The sequence below is a fragment of the Eucalyptus grandis genome, chromosome 1, assembly GCF_016545825.1.
Source record: "Eucalyptus grandis isolate ANBG69807.140 chromosome 1, ASM1654582v1, whole genome shotgun sequence".
Lineage (NCBI taxonomy): Eukaryota > Viridiplantae > Streptophyta > Magnoliopsida > Myrtales > Myrtaceae > Eucalyptus > Eucalyptus grandis.
In genome coordinates, this window is record NC_052612.1 from 27057151 (window position 1) to 27077922 (window position 20772).

The window sequence follows — 20772 nt, forward strand, 5'->3', positions numbered from 1 at the left end:
ACATGAACAAGCAACAACCGATCCAGCAGAAACTTGGGCTAGGAGGGGGAGACCTGATGGGGAAGGTGAGGAATAGCGTCGAAGCCAAGTTAATTGGGTATCGATGGGCTGAGGGAGTGAGCCTCTTGACTGCGCTCGCTGCTGCCTTTGGCAAAGGCTCTTAGCAGAAAGAGATAAGGGAGTCTGGATCCAATTTCCAGACCCAGTCTCTATCTCTCGAGCTTTCTTTCGCTGTTGGTGAGGAGAGCAGAGGGCCAAGCCGAAAGAGAGATTAAGAGAGTCCAATTTCCAGACCCAGTCTCTATCTCTCGAGCTTTCTTTCGCTGTTGGTGAGGAGAGAAGAGGGCTAGCCGAAAGACACAAGGGAGTCCAACATCGGAAACCAGTCCCTATCTCTCAAGCCTTCTTTCGTTGTTGGTGAGGAGAGCACGGCGCGAGGAGGGGCGCTATTTATCCTGAAAAATATGATGTGACCACTGTCGGATGCCGGAATCTTTCTTTGGAATGGCGGCCGAAATTTCCGCGTCGAATTGCATTTAGACTTTCCCACGTACCTTTCTTTTTTCAGTAAATTTAAGACTTAGTCACTGTTGGTAGGCCCAACACCTTTAGTTTAAAGGAGCTGTTGCAGTCGTCGGTGCTTCAACACCCAGCTGCGGGTGATAATCCCGACATTACGTCACATCAGGACATCAAAGTGCGAATCATCGTAATATGGCACTTCTACAAAACAGATGGAGCCCGGCTGGCTTTTCAATTTCCGTCATTACTTCGTTTTTCCCATCGTGCAGCATGTGTTGGCTGGCTGGCTTTTCATTGCTGTCCAGTCGATTCACACGAGCGAGCGAACTAATGAAAAGGCCAAAGGAGGCGCGCTCCGCGAATTAAATTTCCGCTTTTCTCGTATATATTGAATTCTGAAGAAAACCGCCGCTTCTCCAAAGTTCAAGAAATTCTCTCTTCCTCAAATCGCCTTTGATTCCGTGTTCACCTTCGCCTTCTCCAGGCACCCGTCTTGACCCCCCTTGATAGAGAGAAAAGATTTAGAAAAAAGCAATGAATAGCATCAAGATTCAAGGCACAAGGCCAGAATAAATAGGAACAATGAAGCCTAATCTATAAGATATTTTAGGAAAACAATCCTAGAGAATACACAAAAAATAATTTTATAATATCCTAGAATATATGCAGAATTTCTAAGATATTGTAACACCCCCAACCTCGATTGCTTCTCGATTCAGTCATATCCGCTCTCTGAATTTGTCGAGTGATGGCCGATTCCGAAGTCCCGGAACCTTCAGGTTCCCCCTCTCGATCCGTTCTCGCTTTGGAATTGCGCCTTTTTTTTTCCAGGATCTGGCCACTTTAGGTGGTGCGATGTTGGGGGATTACAAGGGTCGTGCGTCGTGCTGTGCTTTGGAAGCATTTGAGTTGCTTCTGCTACTTTCCTTATTGTCTTTCGAATCGGTGGCTTGTCTTGACCCAAGCACGATGCACAACACAAATGCACGGGAACGAAACATGAAGAATAGAGGCATTTGACAAGAAGGAAAGAAGGAAATTCGAATAATTTTTGCTAAATCAAAAATTGGTGAAAAAATTGGTGGCTTGTCTTTCCTTCTTTCCTTCTTGTCATAATTGGCGGCTTCTTTCCCTTCTTTGTCTTGATCGTGCATCGTGGCGTGCTTTGGAAGTATTTGAGTTGCTTGCGGTTCGTTCTCGCTTTGGAATTGCGCTTTTTTTTTCCAGGATTTGGCCACTTTAGGTTGTGCGATGTTGGGGGATTACAGGGATCGTGAATCGTGTTGTGCTTCGGAAGCATTTGAGTTGCTTCTTATTTCCTTCTCGTCTTTCGAATTGGTGTTGGGGGGTTTCCATGCCTAAACATAAAGTTTCGAGTCCAAATGCTGGTACATTTTTCAAAGAGAAAATTATTTTCTTAAATTTCCATTGACACGTTTTTCTAAGTAAACCAAACACCGAAAAGTAAAGAAAATATTTTTCACGAAACAAATAAATTTTAAATCTGAGATTCAATTATGTATGAGGGAGGGTTAGCAGGCCTTCATTGCCCCTTTGTACCAGATTTCAAGTTAAGTTTATCTTTATCATCCGACATGATAGGATTGTCCCTGATTTACCTTTACAATTAGATTTCCCTTGGATTTTGGAAAACTGAAAACTTTACTGCCTATCCTCATGTGGAATTTGCCACATCATGAGGCGGGCGAAGACTTGATTGTGTCTTGCCGTGTGTAATTGATGTCGTTCAAGAAGTACCCAATACACGCATGCGGTCAAATTCAACAAACAACGAGCAAATTCAGTCTATATTAGTAAAGACATTCAATGACATTAAAAGAAAGTAGGATCAATCCAGTCTAAACAATATCCACAACCAATACATCTCTTATATATTCTAAATTCTAAGTCAACACCGCTGGGATTAATTGAGTCCTTGACTCCAAATTTAAGGCTTCTTTTATTTTGCAAAAAATGAATAATAGAAAAAATGCTTTCCTGAAAATAATTATTTGTATTATTTGAAATAATTAGTTAATGAATTTCTTCACTATTGACAACAATATATATTTAGATTTCTAAGTGAATGGTGAAAATTGTAAGCGATATAAAAATTATTTTTATGAAAATATCTTCCAATTTTTATTTTTATTTTAGAAATAAGTGCACCTTAAATGGACAATTCATCTCCTTTGAAATAAATTAAATTCAAAATCAGAACAATGGGGACGAAGTCGATCCCATCAAAGAAGCATATAATCAAACGGATGGATCCAATGTCAAATCTATAAACCACGAGCACTAATAACTAATTGGGACAAATCTAATCCCATCAAAACAACATTTGATTTCAAAATCAGTGTATATTTCACATCGACATGTAATTAATAACAATGTCGGATATTGTCACATCAACGTGCATCCTACTATTGGCTTAAAAGTCATAACATGTGTAATTTTAGCCCGCATTTGATTTCATGCGATTCTATGTCTACCGGAATAAACCAAAGTCAACAAGCTATTTGAAAGTAGTTTATGCTTTCATAAGAGTGTTCAATTTTAAGTATTTTATTCACGTGCATCGTATGCTTTCACCATGATGTGCAAAATTATTCAACACGTTAGTCTTCATCCTATTGCAGGTTCAATTTAGGGGACGTTTGCTTCAGTGAAAAATTTCATGATAAAATGAGATATTTTCCATGAAAATCATATTCAAGGAAAACGGTTGATTTCATCATTTGGTGATTTAAGAAGAGTGTTTTCTTTTTAGAAAACTGTCTTTCAATCTATGCTCGTGGAAAACATTCCAATTACGGAAAAAAAAACGAAAACAGTTTTCCTTCAAATAAATGAATAAGTAGATTCAAACTCTAACCATATTCAATCAATGTGGAAAGCATTTGACGTGCAAGGCATGCAAATTTATAATTTCAGTTCATGAGACGATTTGAATATACAAATGCGCTTTTGAAATAAGGAGCTAATTGATCGAATTGAATTTGAATTCTTATTTTGGAAAATACACAATAATATAGTCACGTGCATGGAGACCTCGGTTCAAACTTCAAACCGACAACCCCTGGGGGAGTCCTCCAGGTCCTTTCGGCCAAATCCCTTTGGCATACCAACACAGCTCGACTCTTTTAACAGGATTTTTTTTATTATAAATAAACATAAGTTCAAGTATGATAAATTCATCTTGCAACATAACGACCCTATTTGAAAATTATAGCAGCATATACACACATAACCTACACATGCAAATTTTCTAATTTTGAATAAAAATTAAGGACATCCTGGATTGGAAGAGTAGCTTCACACCTGTATAACAAACACCACAAACCAAAAAAGAAATTCAAGTGAGGGAGGTTTTCTATTCAAGAGAGATAAATCGCCAGAGAGACAATTTCGATCGAACTTACCATGCTTCAAAGGAGAAATTTGAAGCTTATTTATAGGCAAAGCTTGCCTTAAAAGGGAAATGATGCACATCACTAGGGGAGTGATGCATGACACGAGGGAAATGACGTGAAATGGGCCCAAAATGATGACACGAAGGGCGGGAAATGCTGTTGCGGGCCGAAAGAGTCTTGTTTCTGCACGTTTCTAGGCCCGGTGTGTCTCCTCCTGGGCCGCGCTCGGCACATTCGGGCCAGTACAAGACTGGGTTGACGCATAGGCCCTCGCTGGCCCATTGGCAGGCCAGTGCTCTAACAAGCCGGCTTGGCACTCAATAATCTTTTTAAGGATATGAATTAATTTTGATAGAAAGATAGGGATATTTATGGTGCGTTTGTTTGCGTTTCTGTTTAAAAATTGTTCTAGAGAACAGAAATAAAAAAAAGTGTTTCTGTTCCGAGGAACAATTTCTCGAACAAAAAACGCGTTTGGAATCGTATAAAATTTCTGTTTACGGAATAGAAAAAGAACAGAAACACGTTTAGAATCGTATAAAATTTCTGTTTTCGGAATAGAAAAAGAATAGAAACACGTTTGGTAACGTACAAAATTTATGTTCCAATTTTTTTTCAATTGTTTTTTTTTTAATAAAATGTAAACTTGGTATTGAATTATCATTCTCATGAAATGCTCATCAATTTAATTTTGTTCATATTAAGTGAAAACAAACATTCTAAACTTAATCATATTTGCTTACTCGGAAGAAATTTTTTTAAGTTTGTAACAAAATTTTCCCATTTGTTTTTTTTTTTTTTTAATAAAGTGTAAACTTGGCTTTGAATTCTCATTATCATAAAATGATCATCAATTTAATTTTGTTCATGGTGAGTAAAGTCAAACATTCTGAACATGGTTATAAGTGCATACTTTGAAGAAAATTTTATAAATAAACTTTGTACCAAATTTTTGTCACGTGCCTTTTTTTTTTCAATAAAGTGTAAACTTGGTATTGCATTATCACTCTAATGAAATGCTCATCAATTTAATTTTGTTCATGGTTGGTGACGACAAACATTTTGAACATGGTTATGTGCATACTTGGAACAAAATTTCGTAAGTAAAAATCCCACAATAAGAGCTACCTAAAAGAAGAATACCTCATAGATCTCTACGTAGACCCTTTCATACATAACATCACAATAATGAAGTAATATAGTTCATTGTTTAACTTCATCACATTGGATTTGATAAGTGAATACTTAAAAACAAAATTACAAAAGTCGGAAACACAAAGTCAGGAAATTTCAGGCATATTATGATCCCTCGCCATTTTATTTGCAATCCTTGTCCTAAGCATGTTTATTCCAGGTGCATCATGCAATGTATCATCTGCAACCTCCAATTCTGTAGGTCCGCATGGATATTCCGGATCTCCATATAGGGAAAAGTTTCTATCCATCGCATCTTGATCATGAATGTAATTGTGGAGAGCACAACAAGCAATTACAACCAGTGCTTGCTTCCGAATTGTAAATGGAGGCATCTGTCTCAAAATGGTGAATCGATTCTTTAATGCCCTAAATGACCTCTCAATTACATTTCTCAGTGAAGAGTGCTTCTTGTTGAACAATTCTCTTGCTGTCCTTGGTCGTCCCCCATTCCCTCTATACTCACTTAGATGATACCGATCGCCTCTAAATGGAGTTAAAAATCCTGGAAGTGCTGCATAACCTGAATCTACCACGTAATATTTCCCTATAACATGATATATATAAATTTGTTGTGATATTGAACTATAATATATAACCATAAAATTGTCTTCATAAACAAAGTAAGTACCGAGGTGGTGGTCGGGAAATTGCGAGTTGCGGATTTTCGAGTGCCGCTGAAAGCACTCGACAATCGTTGCGAGATCATTCCCATCCAGCATACACGAAAGTAAATTTCATATCAAAAGAGCAAATACACAGCACATTCTGGGTTGTTCTCCCACTCCTACCTCTAAATGGAATCTGCTAAGACACAAGAACGGTAACATTTATATGGGTGCCATCCATAGCACCTACGCAGCCCTGTTAATATATTAACAATCTAATATCATATAAGATTATCAACTACATGTATTTGACGGTATAAAATCAATATAAAAATCATACCTTGAAGTAGCGTTTATGACTAGGATCAATAAGAATTTCTTGTGGAATGACGTCAAAGGACGGTGGTTTGATTATCTCCTTTGAAAGTTTGATCATTGCTTTGAACACTTTGTTGAAATACTTGCTGATCGTCTCTCCTGAATGTTGGAATCTCTCACATAAATCTCTATTTGAGTTATTATGAGTAACCACACTTAAAAATATCCCAACTTGTTCATCTATTTGAACAAATCGACTATCTTTCAACCAACCCCTTACCCTTATTAAGTCACATAAATTCAGAAAAACATCTCTCTCCATCCTAAATGCCTCATATATCCTATCTGAATGTCCATGAACAATCTCCCTTATCCATTCTCCTCTTGATAATTGACTGTCCCTAATAAGTTCTCTCGTATGGAGGGACGTGTCCATCGCAGCTAAGCAGAACCACGCTACCAATATGTTAATGTCATCACCCAAGAATTGTTCAACTGGTTGTACTTGCTCATTAGACACACTATTTGATCCCTCTTCCATAGTACCTATACAATCACAAAAATGACCAAAACATCAATATAGATTTTGAAAACACATCCCAATAACAATCAATAACATAAGTCATAAAATCTCAGTAAGATATGCCATTACATATAAATACAAGAGTCTCAACACTAATCATATTTGAATAAACTAAAGATTAATAGATAATATACGTTATACAGTCTAATGAAACTCCATGCAATTCATCATATTTTTCCAAATATCTACTAAAGAAATTGAAGAATGCCAATCCTCCTTGCAAGTATGCACGTAATGAAAGCCTCCCTCCATTCACGACCGACGCATGCTCGTTCCACTGCTTTATTGTAAACATCTTGCTCTATCTCGGGCATATTGTTTAGAATTTGGACCACAGTAGATACGGAGAAAGGGTCTACAGGTGGTTGTGAAGTCGCTGAGCTCGCAGAGCCATCCCCAGATGGACTTGATGACTTAATTTTTAGAAAATCTTGTATGGCTCTACAAGTTTCAGCAAAACTGGATTGGTTACTCTTTCTTCTTCGCTTACTATTTGGAGTTCTATCCAATTTGTGCTTCCCACGAGCTGAAGTTCCAAAGATCGTCTCGTTGTAAAAAGTCTGTTATCACTGTGGTATCCAAAGAAATCATTTGCATTGCTACCATCATAGTCACCACCTACATTGACACCATCTGCATCGCCACCATCTGCATCGCCACCACTATTGTCACCACGTACATTGTCATTACCATTGTCATCATCATCCGATAGATTGTCCTCTTGAGCACATCCTACGGCATAATCCCCAGTAGCATATGTACCACCAAAAATAATACAAAGCTCAGGATACTGAGGAAGTCCATTCTTCCTGAATCTTGCCCACTCGACATTATCCTACAATTTTTACAATATTGATATTTCAGCAATATAATCATACATTTTAAAATTGACATCTGTAATGATATCAAAATGACCACAAAGTTAAGAAATACCTTGATATGAGATTCCCATATACTTGGATCGTCGACAACAACTCTTTTGTTGACATTATCCCAACCAAATCCTGTCTGAGAAATGAGTTTGTGAAAACTGCCATACTGTTTTTTCAGTTTGTTTACCTTGTTCCTCAGCTGAACCATGGTAAATTGGAATCCTGTCTGTCTATTGAGTTCAGACTGTACATTCCTCCACCCTGCTTTGTTGAAAGTGGAAGAGGTGCGGTTTCCCTTTTTGACCTCATCCACCAATAAACCGATAAGTATATTGGTTATAGACTCCGTCCACTTTGCATTGAATGAGTGTCTCTTGGATGCCATTGAATCTTCGACCGGTTGAGCATCACATGAGTTATGAATTAAATCATTAACATAAAACCGTAAGAACTACATGCCATACACAAAAGCATGGTAACCTATATGGATCCGTATACCCTATCCTATTTTGTGAACGGTCCAACTAAATTATAAGATCTCTAAGATTAAGACAATGAAAAAAGAAGCCGAGAGGCCAACCTTAGCGTGCGGATGATTGTTTCCAAATTCAGCAAATTGCGATTTATGTAGCAGGGACTGGCAAATTCCGGACAGAGCAAGGGAAAAAGAATGTCTTCGTGGATTGGCACCAGCAAGGGTTCATAGAGACACACAGAAAATACTAATATTAGACCAAATCCAAGCAATACAGGACAAAACGCGAATTGAGAAGCTTTTAACACAAAGGCAGAAAAAGAAATAACAATAACTTGGACATTGATTCACATCACTTTGATATATTCAGCCACCAATCCATAGATCTACATGATGTCATAGAGATTGATATTAAAGAAACAATAATGTATAGAACTCTGACACTGATAAAAGGCTATTTCTTCATGCCCGATGTTGTCAAGTGACAGTCCACACACAATGAAAAGTGTAGCAACAGCGAGCAGACGCTCGCTTGGCAACCATAACTTCTCTGCTTGCTGCTGCAAGCGCTTGAGCAAGCAGAGCAGGGCTCGCTGCTGTGTTGGCTCGAGCAGAGAAGCAAGCGAGCAGACGCTCGCTGCTCTGCTCGCTTGAGCGTGAGTAGCAGCAAGCGATGTTAGCCCCACCTGTCCAAGGCAAAAGAAGATTTAAAGAGACACATCACGTAATTCCACCCGATCCCGTAAAAGATGTAACCTTGGAAGTTGGACAATAGTTTCAAATCGGGTATCAGAGCTTTCGTTCAATGGCTCCTCGTCATACAAAGGCCGTTTGGGAAACCTCAGCTACGGTGAGAGATCAATGAGACATCGAGATGGAGGAATTCAGAAATCAAGTGCAGTAGCTTCAAAAACGTTTGGAGCTCTATGAGGCTCTAGAGCGCAATCAACCGCAATAGGGTTTTGAGCGTGAGCAGCGCGACGCTCGCTGCTCTGCTCGCTCGAGCGTGAGCAGCAGTGACGAAGCTGCTCATCTGGGCGAGCGTAAGCCTGCTGGTACACATCTCGAGCGAGCGGACGAGCTGCTGCTGCAGACTGGGCGAGTAACGCTCGCCCGTGATCTGCGCGAGACTCGCTCGAGCAAGCGTCTCGTAGATCTGGGCAAGCGCTGGCTCGAGCGAGCCCTCACACTCAAGCTCCGACCAGCCATCGCCCAGATCTGCGAGGGGTGGCTCTCACCGAAGTGAAGACAATCGGTGAAGGAGCAGTGACCAGGTTTACCTAGTGAAGGAGCAACGGCTGTCGGTGCCGGAGAGGACGACGGTGGAGAAGGCGGATGCTCTCGAGACAGAGGCCGCTATCGGCGCCGGAGAAGACGATGGACTTCTCTGCTCGCAGGAGGAGACGCTCGTCGCAACAGGAGACGCTCGTCGCTCGTCATAGGAGGAGACGCTCGTCGCTCGTCGCTCGTCGCAGGAGGAGAGAGGCGGTGTTCGAAGGGAGCAAGAAACAAAAGGAACACAATTTTGTTCTTTTTTGTTCCTCGATGTGTTTGAAATAAGAAACACAAATTTTGGGCGTGCATGGAAACGTTTCTTAGAAACGTTTCCGGCACACTTTTGTACGGAAAGTGTGCCCGGGAACAAAAAGGAACAAACGCGTTTGGTTGCGTTTTTGTTCCTTTTGTTTTTTTGTTTCTGGAACGAAATAGGAACAGAAAAAAGAAACAAAAAAGTTGTTTCTCCAGAAAAGAAACACTTCTCGGAAGAACAAAAGAACAAAACGACTCTTCTCTCTCTTCTTCTTCTCTTCTTCTTTTCTTCTTTTTTTTTTCTTATTTTTCTTTGGCCGGTCGCCGGCCTCGGCCATGGCCGGCGACCGGCCGTCGAGGCTCGGCCTCGCCCCAGATCCGGCGAGGCCGAGCCTCGCCTTGGCCGGGCGACGCCGGCGCCGCCGGCCCCCGGCGAGGCTCGGGCTCGCCGGATCGGGCGAGCTCGAGCTCGCCCAGCCCATGGCGAGGCTCGGGCTCGCCGGATCCGGGCGAGCCCGAGCTCGCCCAGCCAAGGCGAGGCTCGGCGTTGCCCGCGCCGGCGAGGCCGAGCCTCGCCGCCGGGCGAGCCGGGCTCGCCAGATCCGGCGAGCCGAGCCGCCGGGGCCGGCGACGCTCGGCCTCGCCGGATCCTGGGCGAGCCCGAGCTCAGCCAAGGCGAGGCCGAGCCTCGCCCAACCACGGGGCTCGGCCTCGCCGTGGGCGGCGAGCTCGCCGTGGCTGGGCGAGGCTGCGGCCCGTCGGCCGGTCGCCGGAGGCCGGTGACCGGCCGAAAAAAGAAAAATAAAAAGAAAGGAAAAATAAAAATAATAAAAAATGTTTAAAAAATTAAAAGAAACAAAAAATAATAAAATTTAACCAAACGTGTTTTTGTTCATTTTTTATTCCGACCAAACGTTACCAAACGCGTTCTTTTGTTCAAAATTGTTCCGAGGAATGAAACACTTTTTTTTTTTCTGTTCCCGGGAACAAAAAAGCACGAAATAAATCCATGCGCACCCTTTGTGTTTCTTATTTCTGTTTTTTTTTTTTTTGTTCCTGGAACAAAAAAGAACAAAAAGGAACAGTAAACGCACCCAAACGCGTTGTTTCCTTTTTTTGTTCAGAACAAAAAAACAGAAAAAGTGTTTAAAAAAAAAAAAAAGAAGTGCAAACAAACAGACCCTTAACATCACAATTTTATTCTCGAGCAAACACATTTAAAAAGAAAGGGTAAATAACACGAATGATTCCTAACCTTTTACCCAAGATGTAATGTGGTCCTTAAACTTTAGTCCAATATACAATGTCATTCATTGACTTTTAATTTTTTTAATGTAACTCAAGAACTTTTAGTACATGTTTAATTTGATCGTTAGACTTTATAAAAATATTCAATATTGTCATTAAACTTGAATTAATGAAAATACAACATTAAACATTTTCATAAAATTCATGGACTAAATTAAACATGTATTGAAATGTGGACCACATTGAACAAATTCAAAATTTAGGGATGGCATTGCACATTGGGCTAAAGTCCAAATATTACTTTGAACAAATTTAAAATTCATGGACTGCATTGCATATTGGGCCAAAGTTAATGAACCACTTTTGTCATTATCCAAAAAATAAATGCAAGTGTCTTCATAGATGATTCACATTTTATATTAATATGTATATTTACAAATATTTTATCGGCATCATCGGTCACAACGAGGTGTTTTGGGGGGGAGAAGGGTATTTAAACAAATGTGACTATTCAACAACAAGATAAGAGGATACATAAAATTAGTATCGTTGAAAAGTATGGATTTTACATCTATAAAATGTTGGTAAGTTTATGAAAAAGTCAATAAGGGCCTGTTTGATAACACTTCAGAGAACAACTGATTCTTTATTTTGTTCTCGGGAATAAAAAAAACAAAAATCTTTTAGGTAAATTTTTTGTTCACGGGAACAAAAATCCGTTTTTTTATTCCCAAAAATAAATTTAGAATGGAATCAAGAAACAGAAAAATGTTCCTTCTCATTCATGGGAATAATTTTTAAAATGAAGTCCAATTCTTTTCTTTTGCTAGTTGTTACCCTTGGTTATGGCCAACAATTGGCCAAATGAGGGTCGGCAACCTCGCTAGAGCATTGCCGGCCCTGAGCCACGCTGAGGCTTGTCGACCCAAGCCTTATCGCTTGGAGGTGGCCCAGCAAGGCCAGCAACCCTCGACCTAGCCCAAATTTGGTGAGGCCAAGCCTTGCGGTGGCCAAGTGAGCCTCCAGTGAGCCCGCTGAACCTCACCCAGTCGATTGTCGGCCACGGCAGTGGTTGGTGGCTAGCCACAAATAAAGAGGAAGAAGAAGGGTGCGTTTGGTAACGTTTTTTTTAAAAATTGTTTTGGGAACGAGAAAAAAAAAAGTGTTTCATTCTGGGAACAATTTTTGAACAAAAAATGCGTTTGGTAAACTGTTCTTAAATATAAAAAGAATAGAAACACGTTTGGTAAATTTGTATAATTTTTTATTTCTTTTAATTTTTTAATATTTTATTTTATTTTTCTATTTTCTTTCTTATTTTCTTATTTATTTTTCCTTTTTTTTTCTTTTTTCTTCTTTGGCTCGGCGGCCTCGCACGCCCACGGCGAGGCTCGCGCCCCGGCGAGGCCGAGCCTGGCCGTGGCCGGGTGAGGCTCGGCCTCGCCGGCCACCGCTAGGCTACGCCGACCTAGCGGTGGCCGGGCAAGGCCGAGCTCGGCCGTGGTCGGGCGAGGCTCGGCTCGCCTTGGCCGGGCGAGCTCGAGCTCGCCGGATCCGGCGAGGCCGAGCTCGCCCAACGGCCGGCGAGGCTCGAGCTCGCCCGGCCAAGGCGAGGCCGAGCCTCGCCCGGCCACGGCCGGGCTCGGCCTCGCCGTGGCCGGGCGAGGCCGCCGGCCTCGTCGGCCGGTCACGGCGGTCGCCGGCCATGGCCAAAGAAAAAGAAGAAGAAAAAAAGAAAAAGAAAAGAGAAGTGTTTCTAGATTTTGTTCAAAACAAGAAACAACTTTTTGTGTTTCTTGTTTGTTTCTTTTTTGTTCCTGAACAAAAAGAAAAAAGGAACGAAGTAAACGCACCCAAACGCGTTTTTCCTTTTTGTTCCTGTGAACAAAAAATAGAAATTTCGTTCTTGGGAATAAATAGGGTGCAACCAAACGCACCCGAAGAGAAAAGGAAAAGAAAAATAAGAAAAATATAATAAAAATATTAGAAAATTAAAAGAAACAAAAAATTAAGAATTCTACCAAACTCAATTTTATCATGAGAATAGAGATTTTGAACAGTTACCAAGCTCTTTTAAAAACTCAAAACTGTTCCCAAAAACAAAATTAAAAAAACAAGTCAATTTTTGAGAAAAAACTATTTCCATGAACAAAATGGTTATTAAACGCGTTCTAACTTACTACCCTCTAAAATATTAATAATTCATTAGTCATACTTGAAAAATCTAAAATAAGTGGTAACTTATTGATTTTCATTTATACTCCTCAAAAAAGCCGAAGACTAGCATTTTTCCAAAGTAATTCCCAAAAAGTTTTGTCAAACACCCCAATTTTCTCCCAATGGACTTTAGAGGTCCTAAGGTGTTAGATAAAGGAAATATTCTAACTCCCCCCTTCATTCGAGGAGCTTTAAAGGTCCAAAATGTTAGATAAAGGAAATAGTGTAAGATCCCCTCATGCGTAAGCTAGATTTCGACCTAAGATTAAAAGATAGTGAGAGGGGGATCGAGAGAGATTTTAATTTTCTCAAATATGCAATATGGTCTGTAAACTATTAATACATGTTCAATTTAGTTTATGAACTTTATAAAAATATTCAATGTTGTCTATTTATTGATTCAAGTTCAAGGACAACACTAACTATTTTTATACAGTTTGGGAACTTAATTAAATATCTATCAAAAGTTCAAGAACTATATCGTCGGTTTAAAGGTTTAGGAAGTATATTGTACATTGCGGTAAAGCTTAGAAATTACATTGAACAAATTATCAAGTTACACATTTGGTCAAAGGTTATGAATCATTTGAGCAATTTTCCTATTAAAAAAAATCATTTTAAAAGTGATCACTTATATCGCTTACAAAAATGGATGTATAAAAAATATTTGCTTGTGTTTACAAAAATTTCTAAACATAAATTATTATCAATAATTAAAATATTTGATTCAAGAGACAATTCTAAAATCTTTTTTAAATCATTCATTTTTTACAAAAAAAAAAAAGGAATTGTATTGGCCTCTAAACTTTAATTTATTTAATGTTGTTTTTGAATTTTAGTTTAATGTATAATATAATTCATGAATTTTTAATTTATTTAACGTTGCCATTTCATTGATTCAAAATCAATGACAAGATTGAATATCTTCTTATAGTCCATAAACTAAATCAAATATGTACCAAAAGTCCAAGAACCATATTAAATAAATTAAAAATCTATGGATTACTTTGTATATTGGTTTAAAGTTGAGGAATCACATCAAACAAATTAAAAATTCAGGAATCGCATTACATACTAGGCCAAAATTCAAGAATTATTTTTATCGTTTTCCCTAATTATTTTCCATTTTCATCTTGTTCGTTCTTTCCATCGCGCGGTATGCGTTGTCTCTTCATTGCTGCAAAGTCAATTCGCACGACCGAGCGAACTGACGAAAAAGCGAAAAGCGCTCCGCGAATTAAATTTCCGCTTTTCTTTGTGTATATTAAATTTTGAAGAAAACCGCCGCTTCTCCAAAGTTCAAAAAACTCCCTCTCGAAAGCCGAAAAAGCAAACCAGAGAACTCAACTCGCGAGCGGCGGCCGTTCCTCCCTCTCTCTTCCTCGAATCGCTTCCGATTCCGATCCGTCTCCACCTCCTACCATCGATCCAAGCACCCGCCTCGATCGCCTCTCGATCCCCTCGGATCCGCTCTGCCCGGGGGGCGATGGCCGATTCCGAAGTCCCGGACAAGCGGCTCAGCCTCATCGACGTCTCGTTCGAGGACGACTGCCTCCTCGATTCCTCTCGCGACCCCCAACCTTCAGGTCTCCCCTCCGCTCTCTCTCTCGACTCGTTCTGGCTTTGGAATTGCGCCTTTTTTTTTGGTTCCCTCCAAGGATTTGGCCACTTTAGGTTGCGCGGTGTTGGGGGGTTGCGAGGATCGTGCATCGTGTTGTGTCTTCCAAGAGTTTGAGTCGCTTCTACTGTTTCCTTCTTTCCTTCTTGTCTTCCGAATTAGTTGCTCGTCTTGACCTGAGGGTCCTATGGATATTGGCTTCTCGCTGAAAAAGAACGAAAAAAGAGAGATTTTTATCATTTCCTTTCTAATGGTACAGAAAAAAAGGTATGGTTTTGCTTGGGTAACTACTTATCCGTTTGCAGGAACGCTTAAAATAAGCTGACTTTGTTCCGATTTAAGAAAATTAGACAAAGGGTAGCTGAGGTTCTCGCCGTTCTGATTTCTTAAGTGAATTGAGCCAGTTAATAGTTCGTCTATTGTTTCGGGCAATCACAATGTAGGTGGATAGATAACCAGCCATAAGTAATGCTCCTTTGACTGAGGTTTATTGCCACCCTTGCCAGGATCATCTGGCAGAAGTTCTGAGCTTCGATACTGCCCGTTAGATGCATCACTGGGCAAAGATGCAGCGATGCAAATGTTTATTCCCTTGTCGTACTTCGATTGCATTGAACTTGATTGTTCTTTATGTTTGGCATTGCAAAATGCTGGTATCTTTTGTACAAACTTAGCTGAACTTGGTGCATGTGAGCTCAGGAGATCAGGGGGTTTATCAAAGCTTTGAGCTTGAGGAGGCTGCGACTTTCAAGGGAGTTGATAACATTCTAGAGTCCTTCGCAGCTGTGGACCAACCGGGAGTCCCTCAACTGGTTGAATCATGCGAACCGGAAGTGACTGGGAAAAATGGCAAGTATAACCTGCGCAAAAGTTTGGCCTGGGATAGTGCTTTTTTCACCAGTGCAGGTAACTTTCTGGAACTGTTTCCCTTCCAAAATAAGGACATAACTTCATCACGTACCTTTTGAATCTCAAGTATAATGTTCTTCATTTCTGCAAATATTAGGAGTTTTAGAACCTGAAGAGTTAACTAGCCTGATGGAAGGAGTGGAGAAGAAAGGAAAGCATGTGCTACCCTGTATTGAAGAGGAGATACACAGATCATCAGATTCAATGTCCACCTTAGAAGGTGATAGTTTGTCATTAGCAAGTCTCGAGGCTGATTTATTTGAAGACATAAGAGCTTCAATTCAGAAATCAAGCAAAGCATCCAATAAGGAAAGTTCAGTTAGCAAAGCAGGAGCACTGCTGTCTGATAAAACGACTCTTCAGTGTAAGTCTTTTGATGCTCTTTTATTAGGGTTGTTGATCGTTATCCTTTGAAAAAAGCAAATGTTTATGCTTTAGAGACCAAGGGCTAAATGCAATTGAAGGAGCAGCGCTATAGTCTCTCCTTAACATTTAACCTTAGTTCACGTTTTATCATCCTTTCTTGTCTCCATCTCATCTACCAAAAGTAAAGTCTATTCATGTTTAAAGTAATTGGTTGTATTTTCGTGCTTGGAGCTGTATTATCCGTACATTTTGGCTCACCAGCTGGAGTGTCCTAATTAGTTAGTACTGACACCTCCTTGACTCTTTACAATTACATTTTATGGAATTTGAGTGTAATACCTTAAGTCCCACATCAGGTGGAAGAGGATATGATGTTATTCTATAAGAACTGCTTTCAGAGGCTCGACCAACCTAGCGTAACTTGGGCCACTGAAGAAATAAAACTTTATGATATCTGCCATGGTTGATTTGATGGATTCTGTAACTGCTGGAGCAGCTGCCTTCCTTGACTCCCATAAAAGAAATATAATATTTTTACTTCCGCTAACTGTCTAAGTGGGAAATGATTCAATTGGTGAGGAAAATTCTCCACTAGGAGAAGTGCTCAATCCTGTTGCTTCTGCACTCAGTCTGTTGCTTCCTCAACAAAAGGTCTTCCAAAAAGGCACTGCGACATGGCACTTGGATGTCGGTCTCTCTTATTTCCAAGGCACATTGTTTGCATCACATTTGGCATCATTGGACAAGATCTCCACATGCTAAATTATAGAACATCGCAATTCTTCTGCATTGTATGCTCTAATGCCTAATTTGCTAAAATCTGCCCCTTATGTGCCTTTTGTCCAATCAACTTTGAACAATCAAATCTGCATCACCTATAAATCTAATACTAAAGAGGTCTTGGAGTTTATAAATGGATATGTGGAAATTAAGTTTTTTGGTATCAATTTGCCCTGTAAAATGAATCATTTGGTGATCAAAGTCTAGTTTTAAAAATGATGGATTGCTTTTTGACTTTTGTTCATGGATGACTGTGTCAGAATCATTTCTAGAATTACATGGTGTGTCAGGAAGAGGACTGGTATGTTGGTCTTTCATGCATTGATGCATTTCCAAATTTATTTCTCTATATAGAGGTAAAATCTTTTTTCGCTAGAATATTCTCATACCAAGCCCATGCTCGTGAATCAGTTGTAGTTAGCTGAAGGAGCTATTTTGTTGGAAGGTGAACAAACTCTTGTTGATGTATTTCCTCACATTACCTTGATTTTTTTTGTGGTTCCAGCTTCAACAAAGGCAGATGTTGGTTCTAACAGTAAGGTACTATGGGGAGAATGCTTCTTGTATTGAATTATTGACTTCTATTTTATTAATTCTCATTTGTCTCTGTTGCGTTGCAGTTGAGACCCAAGCCTGCTCCTAAGAGACCAAGCTTAGCCTCAGGGAAAACAGCAAAGCAGCTTCCCGTTCGTCCACAGGTATTGCAGGTTTGTTCCTAGAACTTAGAAATCATGTTCTGTCTGCAATTTGACATCTAAATATGCTGATTGGAAAATTTCAGCTCCACTTATTTTGTAATGTGAATTAAAGTCTTAATCTAGGAATATATGTTTATCAGTTGAGCCATTCTTATTTTAACTTTTCAATTTATCATATGCACAGGGCACAATAAATATGCACGTAGTTAACATACTAGTGAAAGCTCTCAAATTTGTCTTGGTAGTTATATGACTGATCTTTTTTAGGGGAAACATTCTGCTGCAATTGGAGGTTCAGCTTCATTTCCTTCCAAGCCACTTAGACTGAGTACTGTTAATTTGATATCAACATCCACAAAGAGGGATTCAGTGGGTGCTAAATCTGTGAGAGCGGAAAAGAGTATGGCAGAACTTACTGGTAAGTGGATTGACTCCTGTTCGTTTAATACGAGTTTTACAGAATGTTGCTTTCAATCCTTAACTTACACTCCTGTTCGTTTAATACGAGTTTTACAGAATGTTGCTTTCAATCCTTTTATGTATATTTGAGTTCATTTTATTATTTTCCAGGTAGGGGGCCGTCAGCATCTAGATTACGTGCCATGAGCGGTCCTCGGCATATTATTCCTAGGCTTTCATCCTCTTCTAGATCTTCTTTAGGCTCAACGACCACTAAGACTGAGCCAGAGTCTTCTTGTTCGTCGATGGATAGTTCAGGTAGTTTCTCATCCAACAAGATAGAAAAATCAGCAGTGAAGTCTAATAAGAAAAGTATTGAGGCTCGAACCAGGAATTTACCTTCTACTGCTTCAAATAAGAAAACACCGTCAAAAGGCCCCAATTCTGGAGTATCTCATCTCTCAGCTTATGTGATGTCTTCATCGAAGCTGTCCTCTAGCGTATCACCTGCCAGTTCCATCAGTGAATGGTCAGTGGAATCCTCTTCTTCCAGTTCAACAGTCAATCAAAGGTCAAACAGCTCTAGTACTAGCTTTGACCCCAGCTCACGAAGACTGGGCACTGCAGATGGAGATGCACCTGAAGTTCCTCATCTTCAGAAAAGTTCACATGACAAGAACTTTCGTAGACATGAAACTCAAGGTTCTATGGTCCCTGCTCGAAAGAATGCTTCAGCAGGTGGAGCCCTCTTACCAAGCTCAATGAAACCCTCTGGCCTCCGAATGCCATCCCCCAAAATTGGCTTCTTTGATGGGGTATGTGTCGCCTTTCCCTTGTAAATTGTATGTCTTTAAAGTAGAATCAGTGCTGAGTCTGATTGTTCTGCAATTTCTTTGTTTGCAGATGAAATCAGGTCGTACCCCTAATGGAAATAAGCAGTCTCAACCTGTTGGCTCTGGTGTTCCAAAAAAACCTACAGCGGATAGTGTTAACACGAGTGGGGCTTTGAAGAGGGGAATGCTTGTAAAGGTCCAAGCTGAAACAACTACAATGCCAATCAGTAGGACAAAAGATCATGGTAAGGAATTTGCCCCTGATGTGACACCTGAATCGCTTAAAGAACCTCCAATTTCTGCAATTGGGGTACGTAGGGTTTCCAGGAACATCAAACATACTCCCGGTCCATCTCCAAAAGTTCAAAGCAAGATACTTCCTAAATGTGGGGAGAAAAGTCTGGTGAAGGCAGAGGACGGAGCTAAAGAATGTGATGCATCTGTACAGCATACGGATTCCAGTTTAATGGAGGAAAATGCCAATGGAAGTAAAGACATCAAGTCTGTTGCCAATGGGGAGACTTTGAATATCCCCTTTACAGGTGGAGGACCGGAATTTTTTTCTGATGAAGTCTTGACCAACATAGCAAGTAAAGCACATCCTGAAGATCAAGTTGATTTGTTCGGACAGGTGAAGGAGTTGGCAATGGAGAAACTTGTGATTTTTTCTCCCTCGCTTTCTGACCGTGTTTCTGAGAACCCGTGTTCTGTCAGCGGCCAGGTTGAGGTTCTCAATTCAAACCTTGTTCCGTGTAACTCAAGCACAACTGACATATTGGCCAGTACAAGGGCACCTTTCTCTGTGGTAGATTCTTTATATAACAGGGACGGTTGCAATGATGTCTCGGCTGGACTGCAAATTGCGGAGGTCGAAAAGAGGGCGACCCTGCCTTTGCCTGGAGATATTACGAAAGAGAACAGTTAAGTTGTCAAACAGATCTGAAGGTTTTCTGGCGGCACTGGTATGTGGTTCTTTCTTTATACCTGCCGATGGATTCTTCAATTGGCAAATGCAAAGATCTAAATTTTTTTTCCCTGATGCTGATTAGTTCTTCCATACTCCGGAAGCTTGGAGAGTGTAACTACAGTGATTGGAGAATCTTTAAATTTGAATTTGATTGTGTGGCATCGATTGTCTGAGGCTTCTTGACATGGGACCAAATATGTAGGGCTCTTTCCTGTGGTTTCTTTCGGGCTTCTTGGTACCGGATGGATGTAGTATGCTAGTAGCTATGGGAATTATGCGTAAAAATGATGATGACTGAGTAGAAATAGCTATGATCTGTTTGGTTTTTAAGAACAGCAAAAATTTCCTGGATCTTTTTGTTCCCCCTTCTCAATTTTCGTCTGAGAATGATTACAGTCCAAATATAACCGGTTGCCACAGTAAAAGCAGTTTTCAAATGGAAACAAGGGAACTATTTCCGAGATACATGCTATAACCCAAATTCTTTGCTTTCATTATTTCCATTCCAAATGAAAACGATGAGATCTTAAAAGAAAGGGAAATCCTTTTATAATTTTCATTGTTCATGTTTTTTTACGTTGAATGTAGCAAGAAACTTCATTTTTAATTACCTAACACATTCCAATTTATCCTTGAAAGTAAAAACTGAAAAGCGAAAGTCAATCAAGTTGTATGTGGATATGGAATAGAGATGTATTTTCATTTATGGTTGTATTATGTTAATCACATTGTGTGACGGTGACACATGATGCAACAAGTCACAAAAAGATGGATAAAATTTAAGTGTTGTATAGAATGATAAGCATACCACACAAATAAAAGTGATTGGTTAGTTGTGTGACTGACTTACAAAATACTTCCAATGTGAGTCATGTCGTCTTTTTGAATTTCTCATGAGAATGGCTAGGCAGGTAGGTGCAACAATAATTGAATTCGCTATTCTTGGAATGGGATGCTAAGATTAACTCACAAGTATTGATCGATCTAGAGTCTCTTAGTTCTTCAACACATAAATCTCTCTGGTTTCCCATCTCTCACCTGGATCTTTAGGACAGATCTTACTCCTACAAGAGTCATTAGACAACGAAAGCGATGTGAGTTTGTGTATTTCAAACTGACGAGAATGGCTGACATTGATGACAGGAATGCATAAGACCCCTTGCAACCACCTCCTTGGGTCATAGAGAGTGAATGAATGGTGGACCAACCATTTTAAGCC

General features: G+C 40.0%; 2 protein-coding genes across 3 annotated transcripts; one reads left to right on the forward strand and one right to left on the reverse strand.

Annotated features, from left to right (window-relative positions):
• Positions 1–7062: 7062 nt before the first annotated feature.
• LOC120296293 lies at positions 7063–8185 on the reverse strand. Its single transcript, XM_039318106.1, has 3 exons — positions 8094–8185; positions 7575–7903; positions 7063–7476 (listed from the first exon to the last, which is right to left on the reverse strand). Exons 2-3 carry the CDS (start codon positions 7896–7898, stop codon positions 7063–7065), a joined length of 738 nt encoding a protein of 245 aa, XP_039174040.1. The 5' UTR covers positions 7899–7903; positions 8094–8185.
• Positions 8186–14251: 6066 nt separating this feature from the next.
• LOC104435800 (putative GPI-anchored protein pfl2) lies at positions 14252–19883 on the forward strand. 2 transcript variants are annotated; one of them, XM_010048518.3, is made up of 8 exons: positions 14252–14569; positions 15301–15507; positions 15608–15874; positions 17162–17196; positions 17277–17354; positions 17622–17772; positions 17925–18568; positions 18657–19883. In XM_010048518.3, exons 1-8 carry the CDS (start codon positions 14470–14472, stop codon positions 19509–19511), a joined length of 2337 nt encoding a protein of 778 aa, XP_010046820.2. In that variant the 5' UTR covers positions 14252–14469; the 3' UTR covers positions 19512–19883. The 2 variants fall into 2 exon arrangements, with proteins under 2 accessions (XP_010046820.2, XP_010046819.2); XM_010048517.3 differs by having other exon boundaries at positions 14253–14569; positions 17277–17363.
• Positions 19884–20772: the final 889 nt, after the last annotated feature.

Excerpts from the sequence above, each read along its gene's own strand:
- LOC120296293 (XM_039318106.1), bottom strand. The coding sequence starts at position 7,898 with ATGGCATCCAAGAGACACTCATTCAATGCAAAGTGGACGGAGTCTATA. Across the intron at positions 7,477-7,574 it reads TATGGGAATCTCATATCAAG|GATAATGTCGAGTGGGCAAG; the intron begins GTATTTCTTAAC and ends TAAAAATTGTAG.
- LOC104435800 (XM_010048517.3), top strand. The coding sequence starts at position 14,470 with ATGGCCGATTCCGAAGTCCCGGACAAGCGGCTCAGCCTCATCGACGTC. Across the intron at positions 17,197-17,276 it reads ATGTTGGTTCTAACAGTAAG|TTGAGACCCAAGCCTGCTCC; the intron begins GTACTATGGGGA and ends GTTGCGTTGCAG. Across the intron at positions 18,569-18,656 it reads AAATTGGCTTCTTTGATGGG|ATGAAATCAGGTCGTACCCC; the intron begins GTATGTGTCGCC and ends CTTTGTTTGCAG.